Source organism: Psammomys obesus, unplaced genomic scaffold (genome assembly GCF_907164565.1).
Source record: "Psammomys obesus unplaced genomic scaffold, mPsaObe1.curated_primary_1811, whole genome shotgun sequence".
In the NCBI taxonomy this organism is placed as follows: Eukaryota; Metazoa; Chordata; class Mammalia; order Rodentia; family Muridae; genus Psammomys; species Psammomys obesus.
This window is the reverse complement of record NW_026592118.1, coordinates 30,692,510-30,708,245: the sequence shown is the minus strand read 5'-3', so window position 1 is coordinate 30,708,245 and position 15,736 is coordinate 30,692,510. Positions and strand designations below refer to the sequence as shown.

The window sequence follows — 15,736 nt, the reverse complement described above, 5'->3', positions numbered from 1 at the left end:
TGTGTGTGTGTGTGTGTGTGTGTGTGTGTGTGTGTGTGTGTGTGTGTGTGTCCAACTTACATCCGGGTTTTGTTTAAAGCCAGGAAAAGGACACCACTCAGCAGGAAATAACGGTCCTTCACCTCTCCAAGTTTAAAAATACACAGCATATAACTTTTCCATGTACGTAGTGGGGAAAGTGGGTATTTGGAGAAAGAAAAGAAGCTCAGTGTGGAACTCAACTAGGTCTCAGAAGTACCTACCAGATACTTGCATCGACACATTTCATGTGGTTTGCTAAAAGCTTAAAAGGCCTTTCACAAAAATATGTTTGGAGGAAAGAAATGGTTTGGGATACGGGTGTTTCCTGTCGTTAAGTGACCATCTTCCTTCTCAGGAATAGAGTTTTCACTTTTTGGGAAGGAAGACGTTCAGTAACTCCGGGACGCTAAGACGGCACCATGAGAAGTCTAACAGAGGCTTAAAACCCCCTCCCATGTTTCTCCCATCCTCCAAGGCTTGGTAGGAGATGTCTACAGGAGGGGACAGTTTTCTTCCTTTAAGGTTTTCAATTCTTAGTGGATTTCCTCTCCTGGGTGTAGGCAGTGGAGTCACTTAGGATAGCTTTCCCCACTATCTGGATAGTAAGGGCCACAGAGGAGCTGCAGCCTTGGAAAGCCAGGAAAGTGTCTAATGGGAAGTGCTTTAACAGGCACAATGTCAACCTTCACTATCTCTGTGTTCACAGTACTCGAAGAAAAATACAATGTAAATGTAGGAAACCCGCCCTTGCGGGTTGTAAGTGCAGTACAACCTCCTCAGAGACAACTTCCCAAGTAAGGGTTAAATTCGGATGAAGAGGGGAATATTTCAGGGCACAGGACCTTAGATACTTGTAATTGTTTAGAAAGCACAAGCTTTGCTTGTGCAGTTTTTCACCGGGCTCCGCCCACTGTCCTCACTGAATATATTAAGATGGAAAGAACAATGGGCTATTTAATGACCTCTGTTTGGTAGTCCTCCCAACTCTTCCCTGAGCCATCGTCGAAAAAGTCACTTCCATTTTTTTCTGGGTTTGATTTTCCAATTCTAAAAATATGAGTCAGGGAAGGTAGAGAGTTACTGAGGAGTGTCAGGTCTCCAAGAGTCCCTAAGTATTGTCAGTCTTACTCACCAAGAAAATGTTTTGATGTTCCACTTTCTGTTTTTGAAATACCAGGATCTCCCAGGCTAAGAGTCGGACCCTCCGGGGAAGTTGTGCTTGTGAGTAAACAGTCAAGACAAATTCACATCTGTCTGAAGAGAGGAGTCCTTGTTTTAAATTTCCTTTCTTAACTTTAAAATGCTGGCTAAAAATAGCTTAAGTAAGCTAGTGAAAGTAATATGGGCTACAGTTAAGAAGTCCTATACCAAAATTAAGTAAGTTAGCTAAGAAAATTAAGATGCATATGTCTGCATGAAAAGATAGACTCTTTTATCCTGTAAGTTTTTTTTTTTTTCCTTGTGAATCAGCTAGTTGCTTGTACGGATGCATATTTATAAATTCATATTGGTTCATGAGAATTGTCCTCAGCTTGTTAGAGATTTTATGAATTAATCTGTTATTTTTGCTTTCATTTTCAGACACTCACAGTGTGTAATAATTTTTTTTAAATAAATTAACCTAAAATGTGAAATACTAAAATTTCATTATCACACAGCATTTTCAAAAACGTTCTGTTGTTACTTTGGTTTTAAGCAGTAAAATGATGAGGTAAATTTGGAGGGATCTGTATATGTATCTAACTTTAAGCACTGAGTTTATCTTCCAGAGAAGAATCACAGTAAGGGATTTCTCTTGCATCCTTACAGAGATGCTCCATCAGCAATATTCTAGAGGAGTTTCATTTGTTTGAGTGCTTTTTTTTCTTCCTGTTGCTGTTGCGCTGAGGACTCAGTTTTTCATATATGCTAAGCAAGAACACATTCAGCTCTACAGCACCCAGAGTAAATAACATTTAAAAAATAATTATTTTGTTAAGAAATAACTAAGTTTGTATCGGCTGATTCAAACGTGGTGACAACTTTATACTTACATTCTGCGCATTATTCCACGAGAAAACTATTTACAGAGTAGTGTGACTGTAATGTTAACTAGTACCATAAGGAAATTACAGGTGTAGCCAGAAACAAACTTTCATTAAGTATCTCATAGCCTTTTTTTTTTTTTTTTTTTTTTTTGGCCAAAATTTATAGCATTACCAGGTCACAGAAGAAGACAATGCATCCACTCCTGATGAGACCTAATTGACTAGGATCAGAAGAAAGGAAAAGAAGACCTCCCCTATCAGTGGACTTGGGGAGGGGCATGCATGCAGAGGGTGGAGGAAGGGAGGGATTGGGACAGGAAGAGGGAGGGAACCACAGGAGGGATACAAAGTAAATAAAAGAGGCTAGGGAGATGATAATGGCCGGAAAAAGTGTCTGCTACCCAAAACCTGAGGCCTTGAGTTCAGATCCCTAACAACATGGAAGAGCCAGAAGGGGTGAAGCATGTTGATCAACCATGGCTACATTCTGGAGTCTAGCCAGCTGACCTCAGTGGAAGGCCCCCTCCCCAAGAACGGGGTTCCTCTACATTTGTGCAATAATGGAACCACCATTGGGGGAGGAACTGTGCAGTACAAGCAAGTGCACTGTGCTTGTACTCACGGCTGACTCCACAGGACAAAATTTGTGTCACGTAGTACACATCTGTTTTAGTAAAATTCCTGTGGCTGTGGGGGGCGGGGGTGGGGAGTCATAGGCCCTGAGGGCAGCTTCTTAATATTATTGAGCTAAATTGCCATTCAGTCAAACTACCATGTAAAACGGTTTGTATTCAAAGACAAGTGCTGCTTCTCAGTCTTGACAAGATAATCCACTTCCTAGTGAATGCAGAAGTGAAGCGAGACTTTTCATTCGTAAGAATGACCTGCATGTTGTCCTCTCAAAGGCTCTGGAAATGTGGACAGTGTGGTGGGAAAAGGGTGTGAGATAGGGAGATGGCTGCGAACACCAACTTTTTGTCCAGGCGCAATGGTTACAATTACAAACTTACATACAGCAGCTGCTCTATCCTTGTGGCCTGATAGACGGCCCTGGCTAAACTCAGTGGGTCACAGAATGAGACAATAGGACATGGATTTGAAGAGGGACTTGGGAGTTGAGTGTTGGTAATGGGAAAGTGTGTGGAGAAAGTAATCAGAGTGTGTGTGTGTGTGTGTGTGTGTGTGTGTGTGTGTGTGCGTGGGTGCGCAAAAATTATCAAAAACAATCTAAATTAATAAAACAACAAAATACAGTGAAGATTGGTAGCAAAAGATACCTAGTGTTGGCCTCTGGCCTTCACGCACATATACAAACATATATATGCTACATGCGTACACAGTGTCTCACACACTAACACACATATGGTCACACACATAGCAACAAACAGAAAAGTAACTACTTGCATTTTTAAACTGTAAAAAAGCATGATCTTGAAAGAAACATTGTTTTCAGTTTTCCATTTTCCACTCAATTATTTTCCAAATGTATCAAATTCACTTTTAAGTGGGTTTTAGCCATACAGTAGAGGATAGCGGCACTACAACTCACAGAGCCAGAAGATAAGTAACAAGGAGGACCCAAGGGAGTATGCTTAATTCCCTCTCAGAAGGAAATAGAATAGACACTGGAAGGGGTTGAAGCGAGGGAACAGGGTGAGAAAGGGAGAGCGCGGAGAGAAATGAGGGTGGATATCAGACCTGGAAGAGCTGGGGCAGGAAGACAGGGAGCTTGCAGAGAGAAAAAAACAGGCAGAGACTGAAGGAATGTCCCACCAATGACTGGCACAACCTGAGACTCACCCGGTGGGAGGCAGCCAACCCATTTAGATACACCCCTAAGCTTGCGGTCAGGAGCCTAGCATAGCTGTCCTGTGAGTGGCTCCACCCAGCAGCTGATGGAAACAGATGCAGAGAGCCAGTAACTTTGTGGAAACGATGGGGGAAGAAGGGAAGGACCCAGAGGGGACAGGAGAGCCACAGAAAGACCAACAGAGACAACTAACCTGGGCCCAGGGGTACATAAGAAGACTGAAGCACCAACCAAGGACCGTGCATGGACTGGACTAGGCCCCCTACACACATGTAGCTAAGGGCAACTTGGTCTTCATGTGGGTTTCCTAGTAAGGGCAATGGGGGCTGACTCTGACATGGACTCTGATGCTTGCTTTTCAATCACTTTCTTCTGGCGGGGCCACAGGGGAAGAGGATGCACTCAATTCTGATGTGACGTGATCTGCTGGGGTCGGAGGGCAGGGGGATCCCCTTCTCTGAGGAGTGGAGGAAGTGGAAGAGGAGAAACAGGGAGGGTATACGGGAGGGAACTACATTCAGGGTGCAGGACAAATAAATAAAACGTTTTTCTAAAATACCAAACACATTATGTTGCAGTAAAAAATTACTAACTTGGATTTTTGGAATAGTGTTCTGGCCCTATTTTATCTTGTGAGTTAAAAAGATTTTTTTTTTCTACTTCTCTTTTGTAAGAAGAAATAAACTAGTTTACCTTCCAATTTCTGCCTTCTGAATTCATAGATATAAATGATAATGGTTAGGTTATTAAAATGGTTTCTTTAAGAAGGTGATGATTTATACTTGATTCATTTGATATTTGTTGGAGTTTGATAGAAAAGAAAAATCCCATGACAGCTTCTAGAACTTTACTTTCATTGCCATATGTATGAGCTTCCTGTTTTAGGTAGAGATGTTTTCAAATCACGGGATGATCTGAATCCGGTATTCTAAACACCTCCACAGCTATTTGTAATTCGCTATGCCAAACAGATTCTTTCTTCAATATTGTCACATAAGACTTTGAAATCCTATTACAAATGGTAATTGTTTTCGTTAAAGTTAACCAGTTTTCATATTTTATGCCTTTCTTTTGGAACTAATGAAACTTTAGATCAGAATTTTTTTTTTAATTTGAGTAAAATCAACTCAATCCAAATAATAACAAGGCTGTTTTTCCTTCTTATTTCTGCTACTCTTTCTGATCTTCATTTTCTTCTTCCTTATTCTCTTTCATCTTCTCTGCCTTTTGTTACATCTTGAACTCACCTACATACTTGGACCTGAAAGTATATGTGGACTCAAATGATGGACTCTACAATTACTCATTCTTTTTTTTTTTTTTTTTTTTTTTTGAGACAGAGTTTCTCTGTGTAGCCTAGGTTGTCGTGGACTCACTTTGTAGACCAGGCTGGCCTCAGCCTGCCTCTTCCTGAGTTCTGGGATTAAAGGCATGCACCACTGCTCAATTACTAATTCTTACCACTACACCAGCAGGCTTTGTTGAAGAGCCAATAGGCATTCAAGGAGATTTTGTTCTTTGATTTCCATGTTGTTTTTGTCTGCATTGGCCAATTCTCCTTAACTTCCTAACTCTTGACCATGAAATGACAGTTTTTGAAGAAGACAGAGTCATTGTCAGTTGCAGCTGTGCTGTCTGTGGGAACCATCACAAGTTCATTTCCTTCTTCCTGGGTATCTTTCTCTGCAGTTCTTCCCTTTGATTTCTTGCTTACTCAAAATTCACTCAACCACATGTATTTTTAATCAATAATAAATTTCACCTAGTGCCATGAGAATTCTGCCTTGTCTAATATAAACATTTAGCAAGTACTGTGCTGTTTTTCCTATTTTTAACCGAATTAAATATTAATGAAGTCGGTTTAATTCTAGTAACAATTTGTTATTAGCTTAGGCTGTTTCAAAGATGAACAGAACGTTAGGCTTGGAGAAATTATGATATAGCATTGAAATTAGGACTCTAAAGATGATGTAAAGAAAAAGTAAAGTGATATTAAAATGATTACAAGTACAAAAATGATGTTGAGGAAGTGAAAGAAAATGTCTCAGAAAAATTCAGCTTTCAAAGGGCTGAAGTGGAATGAGGAGGCTTTTCAGGTGTGGGGACCAACCTGACCAAGTTTTAATGGATAGATCCGGGCATCCTGTCAGCTGTTCTTTACCTTTACAGGAGTTCTGGGGATTACAACAATGCACTTTTTTGAGCCTTCTGTGTGACTATCTTTGAGCTAAGGGATTTCGAATACCCAAATAAAGATAACCCGAAATTCATTTGATATCCTTCAAAAGGACATTTCAAAGAATTGACGTTGTCTGTCCAAAATTCTCAATATAGTACCAGAGTTGGGGTTTTAACTTTGAACCATCAGACTTTAAAATCTGTATCAAACTGTAGGATAGAAACTAGAGATGTTCGTTTAGAGTATATTTTGCATATTGCTAAGTGTCCTAACAAAGACTTTGCATTTCATCAGAAAGAAAAGAAAACGTGGAACAACTAGTTAAATAAACACTAACTTGCAGGTGGAAAACTCCTAGAAATAGACTTCAGTCTGATAGATAATTACACACATTAATACAATGTGTAGTGATGGAGGCTATGGAGGAACAGAGAGTGAGGAAGAATGGAAATGCTGGGGCTGGTGGAATGGGTTTTTGTATTTCTAAATAGGATAAAGCTAATCTCTTCTCAGGAAACACTGATGAGATTGCATAATTTACCCCAGAGTCTTAAGGGCATTTGGCATCTTAAATGAAGACATGCAGGAAAGGATTTAGATGTCCTCAACTTATTACCCCATGTCCTGACCTGAGGAATCTGGCAGGTTAGTCCTCAGAATGTATGTTTCTCCTCTTTAGGGAAAATGGGTTGGGTGAGTATCAGTGGATACCTGTTGAGTGTTTCCTGTGAAGCAGTGGGAGATCACTGAGCTCACCTTCAGACTGTCCACCAGAACCAATGTCAGACAGCTTGCTTTCTGTCTGCAAATGGATGGCCATCACTTTGTGTTGGAGTATTCCTATGACTGAAGCATTCAAAATTCACTGTCCATGTGACGTAGCAATAAGGAGACAATAATAATAAAAAGCTTTGGTTTGGGCAATTACACCTGTAGTTTCACCCAGAAGCAGTGTCAGAGTAGCAACATGATTCTTATTCTATGGCTTGAACTCACCATGCTGTGCCCTGGGCCAATGGAGCCTTTCATCAGAGTGGGTTGGAAAGGCTGGTAACTTACAGCACTTTGTTGGTTTTGTTGTTGTTGTTGTTTTTTAATTAATTAAATTTTTATTTTTTATATTACAGTTTATTTACTCTGTATCCCAGCTGTAGCCCCCTTCCTCATTCCCTCCCAATACCCAACCTCCCTCCCTCATCTTCTCCCTGCCCCTCTCTAAGTCCACTGATAGGAGAGGTCCTGCTCCCATTCCATCTGACCCTAGCCTATCAGGTCTCATCAGGACTGGCTGCATTGTCCTCCTCTATGGCCTAGCAAGGCTGCTCCTCCCTCGGGGTGGGGGGAGGCCAAAGAGTCAGCCATTGAGTTCATGTCAGAGACAGTCCCTGTTCCCTTTACTAGGTCCTCCTCTCCTTCCTTCTGATCTTAGTCTATCAGATCACATCAGGAATCAGAAGACAATGGCTGCATTGTCTTCTGTGGCCTGGTAAGGCTGCTCCCTCCTCAGGGGGAGGTGATGAAAGAGCAGGCCAATTAGATTATGTCAGAGGCAGTCCCTCTTCCCATTACTATGTAACCCACTTGGACACTAAACTGCCATAGGCTACATCTGTGCAGGGGTTCTAGGTTATCTCCATGCATGGTACTTGGTTGGAGTATGAGTCTCTGGGAAGACCCCTGTGTTCAAATTTTCTGGTTCTGTTGCTCTCCTTGTGGGGTTCCTGTCCTCTCCAGGTCTTACTATTTCCCACTTCTTACATAAGATTCCCTGCACGTTGGCCATAAGTCTCAGTTTCTGCTTTGATAGTCTGCAGGGCAGAGCCTTCTGCTTTGATAGTCTGCAGGGCAGAGCCTTTCAGAGGCCCTCTGTGCCAGGTTCCTGGGTTGTTTCCTGTTTTCTTCTTCTTCTTCTGATGTCCATCCTCTTTACCTTTCAGGATGGGGATTGAGCGTTTTAGTCAGGGTCCTCTCTCTTAATTAGTTTCTTTAGATGTACAGGTTTTAGTAGGTTGATCCTATGTTATATGTCTATATGAGTGGGTATATACCGTGTGTGCCTTTCTGCTTCTGGGACAGCTCACTCAGGATGATCCTTTCCAGGTCCCACCGTTTACCTGCAAATTTCATAATTTCCTTATTTTTCATTGCAGAGTAATAGTCTGTTGTGTAGATGTACCACAATTTCTGCATCCATTCTTCAGTTGAGGGGCATCTGGGCTGTTTACAGCTTCTGGCTATTACAAATATTATGTTAACAATATCCCTATTGATTAGGGTGAGGAAGAAAAAGACACAAGCGATATAAGGTTTCAATAATAAAAAAATATTTATGGATTGTTACTTGCCAAGGTAGGTTATCCGTGTATCGACACAATAGACTTCTTACTCCTGTAAGCAAGTGAAATGTTGGGAATGATATATGTTTAACTATAAAGGTTCATGAAGAGTATCATTAATATTGAAAGAAAAATGAAGAAACATAAAACTGCACAGGCAATCCGGAATACACTGTTTATAAAAAGTGTTCATCAGTATTTAAAGCTAATCATTTGTTACACTTTATGCTAAATACTTCATGAAAAACATGAGAACACATATTACTGCATCTTTGTTTTTATTAAAATTTAAAGTTTATAAATTTGAACAACATGTACAAGTTCTATTTTATAGGAGAATATTTTCAGTCATCATTAAAACTCTAAATATTCTAAGAAAACCTCCCCCCTGCCTAGGAAATCACACAGCCTCCCTTGAGTTCCTTGAAGGGATTTTTGTCCTCTGGAATCCCCTTCACTAGAGGATCCTCTCCAGATCGTTCTTCAACATAATCTCTTACTTCTTCACAACATTTGGAAACCTTAGGAAAAAGGAGACAGAGAAAACTCATTTAAAACAAAATTCTGCAGATGCCAGAAGTGTGTCTATCACAATACGTTTCTATTGCAGCTTTTAAAAAATGATTCCACTTGTTTCCTGTCAGTGCACATGTATTGTCCAGGGTAGAAAAACAAAATAAAACAAACAAACACAAACAAAATCAACGTCCCCATCCTTCCCTTCTAGATGTCTCCAGAGGATAGAAAGCTGAGCCCTCAGCTAACTGTTTCTAGTGGGTCCTGCCCCTGGCTTTGTCAAGAGAGGGACCAGCCATCAGAGTCCACCTGGAAACACATGTGAGCAATTTCTCCAAAGCAAATAGTCCTCCTCTTCCCAAACGCTTAGTGGGAAGACGGACTAGAGTGGACAGTTGCCAAGTTTCTGGATTATTGTCAGTCTTGGATTCCCAGAAGTGCAGCCACACAGCTTTAAACCTGACTACAGTGACCACTCTTAGCAGTTCAGTGTACAGCATGTGCTCCAAGAGGTCAGTGATTCGGCTGCTCTGTGCAGGATAGCCCGGGAATAGAGCCTGCGAGTTAATGCTTCATAAACAAGCGTGTGCCGCGCCGGGTACGAGTTTTGTTCATGAGGTGGCTCCTCATTCATTGATAGCTTTATAGCTCTGATTTAGAAAACAACCCAGCTTCAGTGTTGTGTCAGTCTAGGTAATATGCACACATACTTATTCGAAAGAGTTTAAATTATTCATGTTTTTTGCCTTCAATTTGTTTTATTTTAAACTGATGGCTTTTATGACAGTGGCATAGATCTACTGTATTTTTGACAATGCAGTGACCATTTTGTAAGTTAAGTAAATACTTCAGCGGCTTTTTCAATAAAATTTTATGCCACATACACACACACATACATGTGCATTTATATATGCCCATAAATATACACAACTAGTCATTTGTGAACTCTAAATTCTATACTTTGAAATGGTCCCAATCTAATGATATGAGGAGACAAAACCTCTGACAGCTGCTTTCACCCTGAGGGTTAGCTCATGATCAGCATTAGCACCCATGATGACAGTCACTGGATCGATCCCCACCTCATTTTTTTCACCATGTAAGGACACACTGAGAAGATGTGAATGAGGGGAAAAGCCCTGACCTTGGACCTACACAGTTCCAGAACTATAGAGAATAACATTAAAATGTTTGCCATTTGTGTACAGCTGTGGAATCTATGCTAATCCTTACAGCAGCCTGATAGACTAAAATGACATGTTTGTGTGTTTGAGGTATGTGTGTGTGTGTGTGTGTGTGTGTGTGTGTCTGTGTGTCTACGTGTTTACGTGCACATGTGTGAAAATCTACAGCAAAAAAATTCTAGACCTCAGGAGGTGGAAATGAAAAGAACAACAAGAAAATGAAGATGAGAGGGAAGACAACACAGGACAGAGAAGATAATGAGCTTTACAATTTAATATTGTTACTTAAACTTCCAAAAGCAAAAATATTTTGAGTAGTGAGGCAGGTGGGTGGTGGCATATGTCATCTTTACCCCAAATAAAAACTCCATGGTGACTAATAAATCTGAAAACAGCCAAGTTACTGAGCAAAGGCCACTCAAGATCTCATGCATAAGTTAACTCTAGCCTGTCTGGGGTGTGTCTATTTTTATATACAAACAGGCTTTGTCTCTATGAAAGGAGTGACAGGACACTTGGAGGCAATTATAAGAAAACTAAAATCTTAAATTTATTTGCTTAGGAATACAGTTTGAGCAAGTCATGATAAGAATATAAGCTCCTTTCACTCTGTTTTCATATCTATGTATATATGTATGTATATAAGTGTATATACATGTATATGTGTATGAGTATATATGTACATATATGTGTGTGTATATATATATATATATATATATCATATATGACATCATATCACACACAAACACCACACACAATATCACTTATGGAGAAGTTTTTGTTATGCTAACTTTCCTAAAATGAAGTTACCTAAAACAATTTACATTTGTGGAGATTCAGTCAGCGAAAGCTCTCTGTTCCTTTTTCTGTCTATTCCACTTGGTGCAGAGACTCTTGCTCACTATGCTAATGAGCTATCAGATGTTTTTAGAAGACACCAATGAATTATTGTGGCTGAAATTACCTTTATTTGCAAAGGAAGAGCAAAATGTACTTATGTGCCACTGAGCAGGCCAGGCTAGAGAGAATGAGGTTGTAGTTTGAAAGACATCAGTGGCGTTAAATTATTGCATGGAATGAAGAGAATCTTACCAACTCATAAAACAAACCCAAAATGGCTCAATTCCTTGGTTCATTTGAATGGTTAGGTAAAATACCATCTCTGTTTCATATTATCCCCTATTTTCTTCTAGTCCTTTCTATAAACATATAAAACATTTCTTAGCTTGTTGGTCATACAAAACCAGGCAGAGAGCTACACTTGGACCTGTGAAAACAGCTTTCCAACACCTTAGACTTAAACTTACAGTCTAGTCCATGAGCTAACTTTAATTATTACCTTTCGTCAGTTCTGTTTAGGTTTTTCACAAACATTTATTTGTAAGTACATTGAGGTGTTCCAGTATATACTTTTAATTAAAGATTTTAATATTAATTACAGCTTATTCACTTTGTATCCCAGCTGTAGCCCCCTCCCTTCTCCCCTCCAAAGTCCACCCTACCTCTCCCATCTCCTTCTATGTCCCTCTCCAAGTCACAGATAGGGGAGGTCCTCCTCCCCTTCCATCTGACCCTAGCTTATCAGGTCTTATCAGAACTGGCTGCATTGTCCTTCTCTGTGGCCTGGCAAGGATGCACCCCCCAGGAGGAGGTGATCAAAGAGCCAGCCACTGAGTTCAGGTCAGAGACAGTCCCTGTTTCCCTTACTAGGGAACCCACTTGAATAATGAGCTGCCATGGGCTACATCTGAGCAGGGATTTTAGGAATGGTCTTTGGTTGGAGTATCAGTCTCAGAAAAGACCTCTATGCCCAGATATTTTGGTTCTGTTGCTCTCCTTGTGGAGCTCCTGTCCCCTCCAGGTTTTACCATCTTCTCCGTCTTTCCTAAGATTCCCTGTACACTGACCAAAGTTTGTTTATGAGTCTCAGTATCTGCTTTTATGCCATGCTGGTTAGAGCCTTTCAGAGGTCCTCTGTGGTAGGCTCCTGTCCTATTTCCTGTTTTCTCCTTCTTCCAATGTCCATCCAGTTTACCTTTCTGAGTGAGGATTGATCATCTTACCCAGTATATACTAAATACATTAGGAGCATTCAATGTTTTCCCATGCTATCTCTTCCAGTACATTCAAGAGGACACCCACTTACCATCATCCTTTCCAGTGTCACCTCTTTCTTGAGCTGGTCTACTTCCATCTTCAATTTGTCCTTTTCTGTCAGGTCCTCGATGTTGATGACTGGCATCTTCTGTCTATAATAAAGGCAGAATGTTAACACACATGTCTGAACTGCTGACCCAGACACAACTCACCTGCAAGCAGCCCATCCCTCTCCTCTGCACTTACCACGGAAGCTGTTTTTTATTTTTTATTTTTCTTTTTCTTTTAAATTGCCTCTGATGACCAGCTTCTCATGAATGCACTCTCTGAGCACTGGTCACACTGCATGCTAGGCCTGGGATTTTAAAGCTTCTTCATAATCTTCTCTAATATGATTAAACTAAGTGTTTCTCTCCCAACACCTGCCAGTAGATTTGAGGGGGGGGGGATTGTTTAGTCCACATACAATATAAAGCACTTAACACCCCCCCCCCACCTGCCCTTTCTTCTGGCCTTTTGCAGTTTGAACTCCTGGCTTCCCAACTCTTACCTCCAGTGTCAAAAAGCCATCCACCAAGTAATCAATGCCATTTAACTCAGTCAGAGGTCACTTTGAGGACTGTCCATTAATCCTCAAATTGCTGGAGTATTTAATCTGGTATTAAAAGGGAACTATTTATAAAGAGTACCATTATAAATACATCATAGAGAATGGATTGAAATGTGAACCAATGAAGCTGAGATACAGTAAATAAACTTCAGAAATGAGCTATTATGTAATTTAGAAATGTCATTCAACAGTATCCAGGATTTAGAGGTAACTGCCTCAGTGAATTGAACAAAGGGCTTTGAACAGTTATAACCTGTTAAAGGGAGCAAATTGGTTTTGACTTACCAATGAAATTTTTGTGAGAAGAATGAACTTTTCTAGCAGTTTTTCTCTTTTTTAGACTATTGGGTAACGGAGAAGATGGCTTGGTGGCTGTTGATGCTTATACCCATGAAATTGCTCGAAAAGCATATTCTATTCAAATGACATTGTGTCTGTCCGATTTCACTCCTTTTCTGCTTTGCATCTATAATTTTGTTTTCATATGAAAATATTTTTATGAAACCTGGACATATTCAGATCACGCACTATTTCAGACAGTGTAACATTGTGTGTTTACAGGAAAACACTGCCGAGCAACATCATGATAGCTAACATATGCCCTTGGCTTATGTGTTGTTTTCACTTCCAAAACATTTGGGAAAATATTATGTGTTTCCTTGTCTTAAGATGTCCTTTTTTTTTTTTAGTGAAAAATCTGCATATGCAGCACAGACATAGAACAGAGCAACCAATGATAACTACCTGAGCTCGCTGTTACCTGGGGTGTTTGCTTTCCTCACTCTGCTCTTTAAGAAATGATGCAACCAGAGGCAGGTGATCACTGTGAGTTCAAGGTCAGCTTGGTCTACAAAGTGAGTCCAGGACAGCCAAGGTTCCATAGTGAAACCCTGTATTGAAAACACCAAAACCAAACCAAACCAAACAAACAAACAAACAAACAAAAAAGAAATGATGCAACCATTTTTGTCTGATGTTTCCGTTCTGTCTTAAGTTTAGCAGGTGAGGGCCCATTGTCATTTTATTTTCATCATATCTCTCGCTCCTCTCATAGCGCCTATAAAACTCCACACATGTTCCTATGACTCTGCCCTGTTGACACTGCTATTTGCACACATTTGCTCCACGCTGGCTCTAACACCGCAGTATGTTTCAGGAACATTTCTGTGCGTGCTGTAACCACAGGTAGCTGTCAACCCTTACACAAGATAGGCCACCCTTTATTAAGATAAACAGGAAAAGAATTTTAACTTAGCGGGTCTGAGATAGGCCCACTGATTGACTTTCTCTGCTTCAGGAAGTTCTAGTAAAGGGAATGACTAACTACCAAACCTGTGACTTCTTTACCTGGCAATATAGATGAGGACTACGTAAAAACTTGGATGGTAGAATAAGCCTTCTCTACGTGTTAACTCTGCATCTTCCAATTTTCAAATCATACTTCCTTAAGTGGCATTTCCTGAGAGATCGTAAATACATCAAATGCTTAGAATTTGGCTCCTTTGATACCTACCGTATATGCTGCTGTAATCACACCCAGATCTCCTCATAAGGTGAGGTTCTCGCTCACCAGTTACTGTGGTTGTTGACTATTGGACCCACGTGGTCACAAGTTGGTCCTTGGCTGTAGAAAAAAATTTTCTCTGCTCATTCCTGCAAGGTTATATTCTTATCTAGCCCCAGAGGATGTGGGACCATAACAACATGACAGCCTTGTCTTGGCTGACATTTTGGTTGTGGCTGAAAAACTTCTAGAGCTCTAGAAGCTTCAGGATGAGGCTAGACTTCTTTTTGCAAACTTCTTCAGCCCGTTCTATTTTCCTAGCTCAATTAGAGGTTCCCCAAGAAAGTTTAGGCTTGATAAATCAACAACCTGAACAGGAATCTGCATCTTGTCTCTGCTTCTAGGTAGTATAATACCTGCCAGAAGTTTCAGGTACTCATAACTGTCTATTATTTTCATATTATATGCTAGAATTAAATCAAACATGCTCATAATATGTCACAGTCACCTTCTATAGAAAAGCATGACAATTGTCCAACTTTAATTCACTCACTCACTCATTCATTCATTCATTCATTCATTCATTCATTCATTCGTGTTTTCCAAGACAGGGTTTCTCTGCATAACCTTGGCTGTCCTGAACTCACTTTGTAGACCAGGCTGGCCTCAAACTCACAGAGATCTGTTTGCCCTTACCTCCCTGAGTGCTGGGATTACAGGTGTGTGCCACCATGCATGGTTCCAACATTATTTATTAGTAGATGATTTCTCCACTCTAGCTTTAACATTAAAATATTTCATTTTAGAAATTGGTCTTAGAAAATTCTAGAAAGCTTTCAAGTTGAAGGCCCTATGTCTACTCAAAGAGACTTTCTGTACAAAAAGTGGGGATCACTTTCTTCACCCTCCTCAAGGACACTGAGAAACACAAGAAAGAATTTACATGTGTGGGGATGGGATTTCAAATGTTTACAGTTAAATAGGAGTTAAGTGTTCAAGGAATCCAGGTACAGCTGGAGAGGTGGGTGCAGCGGGTAAAGGTATTTGTCACTAAGCCTGACAACATGACTTCAATCCCTGAGACCTAAATGTTAGAGACAGAATCTCCATATCTATGCTCACACCCACTCATCCCTAAGTAAATACATGTAGTAAAATAGTTAAAGAATATATAATGAATATGCATACACATATATTCCATATATAATGATAAATTTTTTCCTACGTTGTTCTTTGACCCTCTTTACAATGACACGATGTTTGTCAAGAGTTCAAATGTCCACAATCACCTAATGACAGGCTGTAAGTCTGAGCTTCCGATACAAATGTTTGTCATCTGGCTTAAGGTGGATTCTGCTCCCACATACTTCTTTCAAATCAATATAAAGTAGTGAGTTGTTTGTTTACACTCAAGAATTACATAAAAATATAGCTGAAAATTGATAACAAATA

At 40.2% G+C, this 15,736-nt stretch overlaps 1 protein-coding gene across 1 annotated transcript; it reads right to left on the bottom strand.

Moving 5' to 3' along the window:
* Positions 1 to 8,765: 8,765 nt before the first annotated feature.
* On the bottom strand, positions 8,766 to 12,315 carry Gngt1 (G protein subunit gamma transducin 1). The gene is made up of 2 exons (XM_055612970.1): positions 12,220 to 12,315; positions 8,766 to 8,894 (listed from the first exon to the last, which is right to left on the bottom strand). Exons 1-2 carry the CDS (start codon positions 12,313 to 12,315, stop codon positions 8,766 to 8,768), a joined length of 225 nt encoding a protein of 74 aa, XP_055468945.1.
* Between the last annotated feature and the right edge of the window lie 3,421 nt (positions 12,316 to 15,736).

Coding starts and splice junctions, on each gene's coding strand:
- Gngt1 (XM_055612970.1), bottom strand. CDS start 12,315: ATGCCAGTCATCAACATCGAGGACCTGACAGAAAAGGACAAATTGAAG. Junction 8,895..12,219: donor TGACACTGGAAAGGATGATG/GTAAGTGGGTGT, acceptor CTTTTTCCTAAG/GTTTCCAAATGTTGTGAAGA.